The 12,643-nt window shown below is 42.6% G+C and overlaps 1 protein-coding gene across 4 annotated transcripts in view; it reads left to right on the forward strand.

Annotated features, from left to right (window-relative positions):
- Window positions 1-12,643, forward strand: part of cdh4 (cadherin 4, type 1, R-cadherin (retinal)) — a 266,478-nt gene that overhangs the window by 188,970 nt on the left and 64,865 nt on the right. For all 4 annotated transcript variants that reach the window (XM_055026953.1, XM_055026954.1, XM_055026955.1 and 1 more), the window contains one exon: window positions 11,481-11,636. In XM_055026953.1, the coding sequence (XP_054882928.1) occupies window positions 11,481-11,636 (156 nt within the window). The remainder of the gene's footprint in view (window positions 1-11,480; window positions 11,637-12,643) is intronic.

Raw genomic sequence — 12,643 nt, forward strand, 5'->3', positions numbered from 1 at the left:
GCGAGAGCTCGTGTGTTTGCGTCTCTGTTGTCTTCGCCCTCCTAGAAGCTGTGCCGCCGTTTCTCATTCAGAGCGCTCCCAGTCGGACAATTAGAAGGTGACAGTCCCATTAGAGCCCCGTTCAGTACTACAAAGGCTTTGTGGTGTTGTGAGTGACACAGAGCTCAGCCTCTCACTAAATGACTGTCAGTCTGCCCCTCGTCCACTCTGACCTCCCTGGCAGCCTCCCTCCGAGCCGCTCCAGCTCCTCTCCGGACGCTCATTGGCAGCCTTGGCAGCTCCCTAAGCCAAGCATTGCCCTCCTTTCAAGCCAGGCCTTTAACTGATTGGTTGGACGGCGTTCGCCTTAGGCATGCCAGAAGGACTTTCAACTGGCCTCAGGGTGCGGCTGATTGGCCAGGCTGTCATCGCTGCACGTCTCCCACGGGAGCGTGTGGCAGTAGCTCCGGTTGAGGGATGCGATTTGACAATGGAGGTAGGCGGAGAGGAAAGGCGCGGCACCAGCAAAGTGCTCCTCGCTGCTCACTCGACTCATATAAGTGTTTTCTTTTCATGCTCTGCTTTTCCCCCTATAGCCAACCTTCCAGCAGCCAGCCATGCCTGCAATGATAATTATCTGGTGGGCTGTTTTCCTCTATTTACCTATTGTCCTTGTACAGGGAAGATACTGGTAAAGTGGACCAATTTAGCAAGTTTAATCTCTCCAGGGGTCTGTGGACTGTTGAGGTGGATAAGACAAGAACACGGCCATATTCTTCTTTCATTCCTATTGCATTTAGGGAAAGCATCCTTCCTCATAAGTGAGAGGAGAATGGCTGTTTGCTCTATTCCCTCTGCTGTGAATCAGGGTATTAATGCCATTGTTAATGCAGGGAGACTGCCAGTACATTTCAACAAATTTTTTTGTGTGTGTGTGCTTCATGCAAATCTCATCTCAATTGCCTGGCTAATGCCATAATTGGGTTTGTGAGTCACTTCTTAACTTCCATTAATATTTGTTCTCTCTCTAATTGCCTCCCCCCTATTCTTACATTTCACTCCTGTGTGTGGCTAATGGTCTGTGGTCGAGCCAGTGACGACGGGCTACTCATGCATGTGCAATTGGGAGAGCATCCAATCTACTTTCTGTTGTAGATGGAAAAACGTCTTGCATGTAGGTTTGGTTTCAATAAATGAAATGCAGAATGCGTCGGATTGTTTTGAATTTTTCGAGAGCAACTTCAGAGGCGTTTCCAGATGAGGGGGATCCATCATCTTTCTGGGTTTCTTTTTTGTTTGTTTGTTTGTTTGTTTGTTTTAACAGCTCTAAAAATGTTTGATTCAAATGTTATTTATTAGTGATGCCAGAGGCCCCCAGAATTCTTTGTGGTTATTTTTTTAATTTTAAATAGACAGGTTCATACTTTAAAAGGCTCCTCCGTCTGACTCGTCTTTTTAGCTAAACACGTCACGTAAAGAGAAGTCGTCTGAAAAACTGGCAACGCTGTGATTCAGAAGGGGCAGAGCAGCTTTTCACTGGCTCATGTCTTTGTATTACTGAATGCTGCTACTTTGGCTATTTTTCCTGATGTGTCATTTTCTTGCTCTGTCTGTCTGTCTAGTTTATTATTACTTTTAGAAATTGTGGAGTACTCATTACTTTACACAAATATTTAGCTTTATATGTTTTAGATTATTATCCAAAAAAACTCCCATTAATTTATCCAGAGAAAATGCTTCTGGCTTATAAATTATGGAGAACTTGTACTTATCTATCAACCCAGAACAAGAGCATCTGGTTTATATATTACTCATTCTTATACTTTTTCGTTGTCTTTCTTTTTTTAAATTTTTGGCCTTTCCTTTGGCTTGTTGTTTCATTGTATTCCCTTCTAATTCATATGAAGCTCTTTGAATTGCCTTGTTGCTGAAAATGTGCTACAGAAATAAAATGACCTTACCTGACCTTAGCAGGTCCAGTTCTTAAAGAAAAACATTATCCCCCTCTTAATTAAGTTGTCTGGGTTAGAAAGCAGACGAGCTAAACCTCAGGTGGTGACTTTAACTTTGGCTTGTGTTGATGGGACTCTTTACCGTTTCTTTCCTGGGGGGCGGGAGACGGGAGGAGACGGGAGCGAACGGTGGATAAACCGATACGGCGGCACACACGCAGACCCAGAAGGCGGCGAGATCGCAAAGTGAAAAAGAGGGAGTGAAATACGAACAAAGCAGAAGCCCAGAAGTGTGCGGCACTCAGTTCATTTCCCATTCAGTTTCCGATCCATAACAGAGCGGGCTGCGCTTCTTTATGAGCATGAAGGATAACTGTGTGCGACAGTGGCTGTCACTGGCTCTCACTTGAGAGATATTAAACCTAAGCTCTCCACAGCTTCCCTCTCGCAGGCCGCCTTACAGTGTGCGACTATTTTTAAAATTGCCATTCCCTTCTTATGACACTGCTAAACTGACAGCTTTTACCTCCACATATAACCACACTCTTGTGTCAAAGATTGTTGTTGTATTTCCCTTTTTTGTTTTGTTTTTGGGCGAGACAGGAGAAAGTTTGGAGACTTACAGAAAAAAAACAAAAAACAAAACTTGAGGTCCTACATTTTTCCTAATTGGAAATTTTTGCTGCCATTTTGTCAGCCCGTCTCTTGTAATTCTTTCATCCTCCGGCTTTCTTATTTTCCTCCCGTGTCATTTTCCTTTCTCAGGATGTTTGTGTGGATGGCCTATCAGACTATTTGAATTCCCCTCTCTCCATCAAAAGCGGGGCACCGTCGGCTTTGAAGAGTGACAAGCGCGCAGCGGGAGGGATCAAAGCGATGCAAAACTGGAAATTTAAGAGGAAGTTAAAAAGCATGTAGTTTTGCCATTTCCCTCATGTTCAACAAAGAGAAAACAGACACTGCGGAGCAGCGGGGAGAGATGAGACATTATCAAACAGCGATTTTCAAGGATGCCTGCATAGTTCACGGAGGCGCCGATGCTTTTGATAATGCTGTTTAACATAGCAATGCACCCATTTGCAGTAAGTCATGTTAGCAGCTATTCCGGCAGCCCCACGACTGCAAAGGTTCCTTGTGAAATTGGAATATTTCAACCCAGCGGTGACTCTGAAATCAGTCAGGTCGGCACAGGAAAATCAGTTATCATCTTGTTTCTTTTAAAGGCTCAACGTGCTACTTGGGTATATTTAAAACATTCTGAGAGTGTTTTTAAATTAAACTGGTGGATTTTTTTCCCCAAGGGGCCGTGCTATCTATTTTCCAGGCACATAATTGCATTTCATAACATAATCAAGTAACTATGTCACCATCAGCTGGTATAAAAATGCTGTCTGTCGAATTTAGCTTAAAACCTTTCGCTTTGAATTTTGATGCCTTGAAATTGCCTTCTGTTTAAGAAGCTCATGTTCTTTCCGGCGTCGGCGCGCCACCGCAACGATGCGTCTTGACATGCTGTTAACAAATTGTGTTAGGAGTATCGGGGTTGGAAGTAGTTCCAGCAGGTGGTTGCTAATTGCTGCTGCCACTAGTCTGATGGAGCTGAGAAGGGACTGTGAGGCAGAAACTCAAGCATTTGCGATAACTAGCATCTTTAGCAGCGATATGCAGGAATTGTGGCCCACTCACGTTTGCAGAACTGTTCTAATTCAGTCACTTTGGAGGATTTCCAGCATGAACAGCCTTTTTGAGGTTGTGCTACAGAATCTGTATTCAGGTCAAGACTTTGACTAGGCCAGTCAAAGTTATAACTTTTTGTTTCCTTAAGTGATTCAGAGGTAGACTTTTTGGTGTTTTGGATTATTGTCCTGCTGCAGAAGCCAAGTGTTTTAACGCTCACAAACAGGAGGTCAGAGATTCTTTTCTTGGGATGTTTTGGTTACAGAATTGCAAACTTTCCACTAAAATCTCTTATTTGCTTGTGGACACAGGAGATGTTTTATGTGAAGTCGTGGACATCAGCTGTGCAGGTTGCATGAGTGGCTTTTAATAGAACAGTGTTATTGTTCTGAAATCTAAAGAATGCTTTTTATATTCAGGACACGTTCATTTGGGGCAATTTTGTACTTAATTATCCAATTATGTAATCTTTTTCTAAAATGTAATTAGAAGCAAAAACATGCCCTCCTTTGGAAAAATAGCTCATTATGTGATGATAAATTTGGGGGGATATTTTGCGGTGCTGTTTGGCCATTTGTGATTTTAAATAAAAGGCTGTCCAGCTTGCAAAACATCTACATTGGTCTGTTTTTTTGTTTTTGTTGCTACGACTGAATTATTTCACATTTCGAATTCACATTTCGATTCCATTTCGAATTCACATTTCGATTCCAACTAACCACAAACGATCACGCTGTTGTACCCAATTTGCTGGTATGTGCAGCATATGTCAGAGTTTAAAAGCGGCACACTCTTATCAGTGTTAAGTCCTGCAGTCGGTGTTGGTTCCTGTGAAAGGCATGGAGATGCTCGGCAGATGCTGTCCCAATTATGTTGGACAGCGCGGCCATTGCATATCAGTGCCCTGAGTGGTTGGCGTCACAGAATGCACCTGGGTGTGAAAAGAGGCATTATTCTGTCTCCACTGCGTTTATCTCCTCAGCCCTTGCGACCCTTAAAGCTTCCGTCTTCATGCTTCATAACAAACTGTAACAAACTCTGGTCCGTAGGTGTTTTAATATCTGACTTGTGGTGCCAACAGTGACATTTACTCCCACCAGGAAGTATAAATAGATGACATTATGCTAGTTTTCACTCAGCTTTCTCTGTCATGGAGTTTTAATATCAGAACCCCACAATATGTTAGGCAGGCAATATCAGCGCTGGAGAAAGATGAGACAGAATTAATTACGTTGGAGAAGCGCAGGCACGCCATGTGAAAAACATTTAGACTGTTGAAATGGTCTCATGAAATCACCAAATGCGGCTGTGTGAATTTGAAAAAGCAGTGTGAGATGCCTTACTGAGCCACAATAGAGAAAAATCAGACGAGCTTAACCTTTACCTTAAATCTACAATAAAGTCTCTTTTTTAAATTTTATTAAACTCCCTCAACCTTTTTCTAGAAGTCGGTGACCCCACTTTATTCAATCTATTTGCCTGAAGTGCCAATTAAATAAATATTTAAATCTTAATAACTCTCTCTTCTCTCTTCAGTCTGGTTTTAGGAATGGCACTGACTGCTTTCTGGTTGCATTTCCTGTTGACTTGCCACCTTAGATTACGACTTATTATACCTGAGTCTTCACAATATATGTTAGACCAAATCATCAGCTGATTTTAAAATGTTTCTGGTTTTAAATAGTGTCGTCAACGCTGCCATCTTTCTTCCTGCTTCATCATGACAGGTGTTCCTCAAGGCTCTGCATCAGGCCCAACAAGGTTTTACGACAGCCCTCTAAACTGTTGACAGAGATGTTTATAGTCATGAAGATTCAGTTGCCCCTGGTGTTATTGTATTTGTTTCACCTCAAACTGTTGCTAGATCCTGAAAAGCAGAGGTTAAGTTGGGTTTTAAACAAAACAAAACAGAAACATTTTCTCTGTCATATTGTCCCAACTACGTACCCCAATAAAATTGACATTCGGTTTCCTTTAGTACCAGCAGAACGTATTTTCTTTAAAATGCTGCTTTTACATGATGTACACAACAACAGGAGCTGAGGTTGTGCTGGTTAACTCATCAGGAGGATTTAAAGCATATTTAAATAACGATGTAGAAATGTTAGCTGGAGACTGGTGCTCGAAGGCGGAGCTTTGGGGAAATAGGCGGGGAATTGTACAGGCAAACATTTCAAAGATTTCTGGATACAACATTACAACATGATTTAAGGTTCCAAAAAAGTCGGTTTTACTCCTTCAAAAAGATTCAGACGTTTAACAACGTGCTGTTTTGTTCTCTTGTAATGCGGCAGGTGAGACTCTCCTAAGCCTGCCTAACCACAGGGAGTGTTTGATTTGCCCTAAAGGGAAATAGACATTACCGACTCCATCAAGACCAATAAAATAAAGAGAGAGATGGGGGAATATAGGCCTGAACGACCCCGCGCTGATGAGACATAAAAGAGGCCATCAAGAAGTGCAAGGCGCAGATTCCTATTATGGAGTAACATTAACTCATAGCCCACTGTAACCCTTAACGGTCCCAGCGGTTCCTACTGTATACGTCCCCTTTATGACATGGAGGTAGAAGGATAGTTATTTCGTTCAAGCAAAAAAAAAAAGAATCTGATGTTGCGCTTCACACGAGTGAGTTTACGCTCGTCTAGATGCAGTTTTGTTCTTCTTGCGGTGCTGCTTGAAGTGACTCGCGGGCCAAGCAGCAACAAATTGGCACTTCTTTATGGCGCCATCAAACTACTCATGCTGATAGGGTGATCATGCAGTGCTGGATCAATTAAAAGAGATTTGGGCAGAAGGAAGCTCCATGCCACCCTAATTGGGCAACCAGCAGCTTTGGTCAATAAATGGAAATGAAGTCATTTCCATTCCTTCCTCTGTCTTCTTTTATTTTATTAATTCTTTTGCTGTTTGCGTGCCTGATGTCTGCGGATTTTATATTCTTCATGTGATTTTTTCTCATTGCTCTTGCTGTCTGGATCTCCCCGGTCTGCATGCCTCTCCACGTCTCGACTCACACAGATAGCTTGTCCCAAAGGATCCCATCAGTTGTCAGTAATCAAGGAAATAACTCTCAAAGAACCACAAGCGCGCCACTTAGCTGATGTCTGGTGTGGTTTGATCTGACCGAGTCAGACGGCGAAGAAAGTTCTCCGCGTCCAGCTTTCCTCGACTATTTTTAGTCTAATTAGTCGTCATGTGGAGCTGCTAAAGAGACCCGGCGTGTTTCACGGTGTGGACGGGGAGGGAGACAGAAAGTGGGAGGAAGGCAGAAAATCCCGGCTTTCTTCATTAGCATTCCATTCAAACGGCTCAATAGAGCAGTTGTCACTCACGGGATTCCCGGGCCTCCAGGAAGCTCTGCTTGTGTTCAATTTATTCACATAAAGGCTCATCATTAAGAGACGGTAGTGAGTGTGACATGTTGTCTCGGGAGGTCTTCATGTGGAAAAATCCGCAGCAGAGGTCGTCGTCGTCTCGTGGGAGGGTTACGGCGACGTGCCAACCGATCGGGCGGCTTTGAAGGTTCGCTGAAGAGATGAGGAGGATGCCAGTTCTGTGAAGGGACTGCACACCACGATCATTATGCTGGCTGATTCATTTCTAAATATTTGTCCAATTCGTCAACAGTTATTTGGACTCTTTTCCACTTTCTGTGAGTAAACGCTCTGTCCTCGGGTAACGCTGCATGTCTTCACCGTAAGTCTGCACACCGGCAACAATGCACAAATTTCTGTGCTAAATTCAAACGACGCATGAAATGTGAAGAAACTTGGTCTTATTTGATCAGCTTTAATTATAAACTTGAAATTAATTATTATTATTGCTCTTCATTAAACTCTTCAGCTGCAAGTTTTGTGATTTGTGAATAATTTTATTGGGGTTGCAGACCTCTTTTGATTGTATCAATCAACAATGAATGCACATTCTTATGTCAACTGTGTCACGAACCATAAACTGAACTTTAAAGATTCTTTTTTTCTTTATTATGGTTTTAAGATAATTTTATTTATATAGCACATTTTTCAGCAACAAGGCAGTTCAAAGTGCTTTACATGAATTAGAAGGAAACAAAACAACAAAATGATTAAATGTTGGTTTTTATGTGACTAATTAACCACTAAATATTTACGGTTTTAGGTCGGCGTTGATGGAAGGTAGACTAGATAGAGTTTTACCTCTACCAAATGATGTGATGCGCAGTGCCGATGCAGTTTTTCCCTTTACCTGTTTAGAGTTAGCGAACCGTTCTTTACACTCCAGAGGCTCGTGCATTTCAACCATGGAAACTTTGTTTGGCCCTGTGAGTCGGCGTCCGGCTTCCTGACAGACGCTGAAGACGATGCCATCCCACGACTTCCTGTAGATTTTTATAGTTCCTAAAAAGCAATTATCACTTGTGTTTTTCAGTTGACATGACCATTTATTCTGACTTACGGTTTCACACAGTGAGTCTAGTATGGGACGTCAACATGCTCCAGGCTTTCCATCTTGGCAATTTCACAAGGAAAGCAACTTGCAAGATGTAGCTTTTTGCCAATATTCTCCAATTTTGAAGATTGCCTCACTTTGTTGTTGTTTTTTTTTTTTTTTTTGTTCTGGCTTTGAGCAACTCCTCGGCAAGTTTGCGTCATTTCACCGACGTGGCAGAGTAATTCTCACACACATCTTTTTGCTCCCCCTTACGTCTCTGTTATTCGAGCTGAATACACTAATGATAAGGGGAGTGGAGGGCAAAAAGAACGATCACATCGGGGGTTATTATTTATTCCATAATTACATCCTGGTTTGATTGACAGAAAGTGAACGATAAATACAATTAAGGCCTCCGATGTGGTGACGGAGCTCGCCGTCCACGCAGAGCAGCGGTCGACGGGGGTTACGCAATCCCCGTGCATCACCTGCAGAGCCCACAAATGGACCACGTGTGACGCGAGCTCGGGGTGGAAACGAAAATTGCGCCAGTGAAAGCGGCTGCGGAGTGCCTCGCTCTGGGTGCGGGGGAGCCACATTGGAAATTAAGAGAGTGGCGGGGGTAGGAGGGAGTATCATGTTCAAACAGTGAAATGTTTTATGCAGCAGCCTCTGTCACCGCTGAACGGATGAAGTAATTTCATTTTCATGGATGATCTGCGACGCCACAGACCAGCAAAATTGCATAGGAGGGAAAGAGAAAGATAGCGCTGGAGGGCAAGAAGAAAAAAAAGCAGTCAAACATATCTTTTTTCTCTCTTCATTGGATTCTTTGATTATTTCCTCGTGGTAGTAACCATAGTGATGATTTACAGCTGGCAGAAAATAAAACTGCTGGGTGGAGTGGCCAACCGAGAGGGATGTTGAACAAATATGAGTCCGTATATTTTCAGGAGGAAACGGGAAGATAGAGACCTGAATTTGGAGCTGGACTTTGACTAGGCATTTCTAAGACATTAAAGCATGTCATTGGATTAACATGAATCCCAATGGATGGTATCAACATGAAGACAGTGTCACCACAGGATGATTCTTCTACCACCGTGTTGTGTCAAAAAGGTTCATCGGACACTTTTGGACGGTTACCATTTGTTTAATAAAGCGGCTGTGCTATAATGAAATTAAACTCGAGCCAAACTGGCTGTTTTCCAGCTCAACTCAAGTATGAAATTAACTTATACGTTTTTAAATGGGTCTTGGTGTTCCCATTTGTTTCCAGAAAGAAGAAAGTAAATAAATCTTCATTGCTAAATGTGAAGTTCTGCCTTTTGTTTCTCTGACCTAAACTCTATGCATCAGCTTTGAGTAAAAGTTCTGCTTCTGCTGTCATATCGTCTTCCTTCCCCTCCAAACAAATGAACCCCTTCACCTTCAAGCTTTTATTCTTTTATCGGGATTGCAATAAAGAAGCTCTAAGGGCCAGCGGTCTTTGTAAACCAACTTACAAACGACTTCATTTCCCCCCCTGCCCGACTTTTCCAAAGTGATGCCAGGTTAATGTCGCCGTTCTGCTGAGTGGAAAGGCAGAATCCTTGAAAATCTCACCAAAAATCCATACCACAGGAAGAAACGCTGTAGGCCCATCCCACTGTTTCTTCTTCCAAGTCTGCAAGACGGCACAAAAAAAAAGATATTTTCATTGACAGATCAACAATAATAATGAAACCTCCTTAAAGCAACATGTGTGTCTCATATAAACATCATATTTAGGATGAGTTTGAAAACTCGCTTGGGGCTGTTAAAGGTGGAGCTGGCATTCTGAGTTATTGAGTTGAGTCAGTGAACAATAAGCATATATACATATATAATATATAATCCAGTAAGGTCACTGAGGTTCAGTGGCCCACTAACAGTCTGGACCTGTTTCCATCCACAGAGACTGCTCAATCTTTTATTCTCACCTTTAGGCTATAAGATTAAAGTGTTGACATTTAGGAAAGATTGCGGCGCAAATATAATCACAATGCATCTATCAAAATGCCCACATACTCCTGGTTTTTATTCAAACTCTGGCTTTATGTTGGCATTTGTTTGTTGTTGTTTTTGACAGTTTTACCTTACAAAAGTATTAAATAAACATTTTCACCTTCTGTCATGTCATAACCACAACCTTCAAGGTTTTTCCTCTGAATTTTATTGGATCTTCTACAATGGTTCTTTATATGTCTGGCTGAGATAATAATAACAAACTAAGGTTTTTAAGTATGGATAAATATTTAGTTGGGATTTGAGTTTTGTCAATTTCTGTGTACCTCAGTTCCTTTTCTTTTATTAGTCATGTTTCTGCTTTTCTCTAGTTCAGTCCTTTCTTAGTCCGTCTGGTTTATAACATTTACTTTTTGTGTCTGGTTAATTTTAGTTTAATTATGTTTAAACTGCTTGTACTCTCTCTCTCTCCTTTGCTCATCAGCCCAGGCCCTCTGTTCAGCATTCTGACTTTTTGCACGGGAGTTGCAATAGAAATTTCGTTGAATCCTGTTCAATGACAATAAAAATGCTATTCTATTCTATTCTACCTCCCCAGTATTTAAGCGCCTCATTCTCAGTCACTCCTTGCTGGCTGCTTTCATTACTTCCTAGTTCCACTCTGCTCCCCTCGTGTTTCTGCATGTTTTTGCTTTCTTGGATTCTGTTTGTTGTCCATCATTTCTTCATTAGAAAACTTTCTCATCATCTACTCTGCCTTTCCGCTATTCTGCATTTGGGTCTTTCATCAAAACATGACAAACACATGATCTTTCATTTATGTTGGATAAAGAAGACGATGTATCTACATCCTTATTGCAAACGTCATTTTATTTAAATTTTATTTTATTTTTCTAAGTATAGAAATAACACGTTGACTCATTTATAAATGGCAAATCAAATTATAATTTTTTTGGCTGCATTGAGGGTGAAAAGAGATTTTGGACTGTGAAGGCTGCAGATCCCTGGGGTAGACCAACAAATATTTTTTACAAATAGTAAAACAGCCTGGTAAATTTTAAATGACCTTGTAAATTTTCTGACACGTTTGCACGCAGGCTCAAAACTAAAACTCTGATTTCAGCTGACCATGGCGACACTCTTTCCTATTCATCAGTATATTTCAAACATCTTCTTGGAGTTTACTTCTACTTTACGATTATGCCTCACTTTATGTTGAACTTTTACAGAGAATGTCAAACACATTGGCTTTTTTTTTTCACATTATAGTGAAACAGACTGTGAAAAAGATCAAGGGATAAGACTTCTGCTGCAAAGCCCTGCATGTCAAAAATCTCCTGCCTGAATGTTTTTCTCTTTTTGTTTTCACTTTTTCTTGTAATCGCAAAGTGCAGGAAAAGTCTGAAAAGCGAGGGGGACTAAAGAACAGATTTTCCTCTCTGCTGAACTTGTTTTGTCTGAATCTCCCCGCAGATCCGCTCGGATCAGGATAAGGACGTCGGCATCCGCTACAGCATCACGGGCGCCGGCGCCGATCAGCCTCCGAGCGGAATCTACAACATAGACCCCATCAGCGGCAACATGTTCGTCACCCAGCCCCTGGACCGCGAGGAGAGAGCCTCCTTTCACGTAAGGAACAACCATCTTGTCCGCTTCTGTTACCACTCCATCCCCAATTACGTCTGCCTCGTTATTTCCTGCCTCGGCTTTCTGCCGTCTCCTCCTCCTTTTATCCTGATGCCGCCGTTCGGGGGTGAGGGGGTTCAGGGGATGACAGAGGGGAAGGGGGTGGGCGCCTCTTCTGCGCCTTCAAATCAGCTTCTCCAAACTTTAATGATCTTGAAGTCGACGATGAAAAAGGAAGAATGCTGTGACAAAACACACACTGACACTCAAGCCGGCGTTTTCTCTGTAGATTGAGCAGCGAGGGACGGGCGGGGAATTGAGACAAACGGAGACGGCGAAGGTGGCGTGAAGGCAAACTGTTTTTGTTCCTACCATCGGCACTAATGAGCAGATGCAGCTTCAGATGGGTGTTTGTGTCTGTGTGGGTGTGTGTGTATGGCCTGCAGATTGATAAATGTTTGTTTACGCCTTTCAGGAAGCCCAGGTCTTCTTCCCTGACTGACTGTGTTCCTCCTGCTCTTCTTCTGTGCATTGCAGAGTCTCTCATTACCTAATGCACCCAGAGCACGCTGATCAACGGGGCACCATGACAGCTGCACAGGCAGCTTCCATGTAGGATTTACAACACACAGAGGAAGCTGCAGGGTTAAAATCCTGACAGTCTTTCACTCTCTCTCTCTCTAAAATGGCTTTCGTAGATGTTGGAATTAAATAATCAGACCACTTCAGACATGCGTTAGGGTTCATCCGTCGTCGTCTGCATTAGAGGTTACAGTTTACATCAGCCATTAGCCAACACCTGCACTTGAGGTGAGCTCCGGCGTCGGGTCTTGGCGGTCAACGTGATAGATGGCAGTGCTGCTGCTGCTGCTGGAGCTAAGTTCAAGTCTCTCTGTTTGGGGCCGGGGCTGAACAGAGGAAGCCGAGAAGCGTGTTGACCCAAGAAACTGACACTGTAGCTCACAGAGGTTGACACAAGCCCTGGTCAAATTCCTGGTTTTTGTCACATA

The sequence above is a fragment of the Poeciliopsis prolifica genome, unplaced genomic scaffold (genome assembly GCF_027474105.1).
Source record: "Poeciliopsis prolifica strain line A6 unplaced genomic scaffold, Auburn_PproV2 SCAFFOLD003, whole genome shotgun sequence".
In the NCBI taxonomy this organism is placed as follows: Eukaryota; Metazoa; Chordata; class Actinopteri; order Cyprinodontiformes; family Poeciliidae; genus Poeciliopsis; species Poeciliopsis prolifica.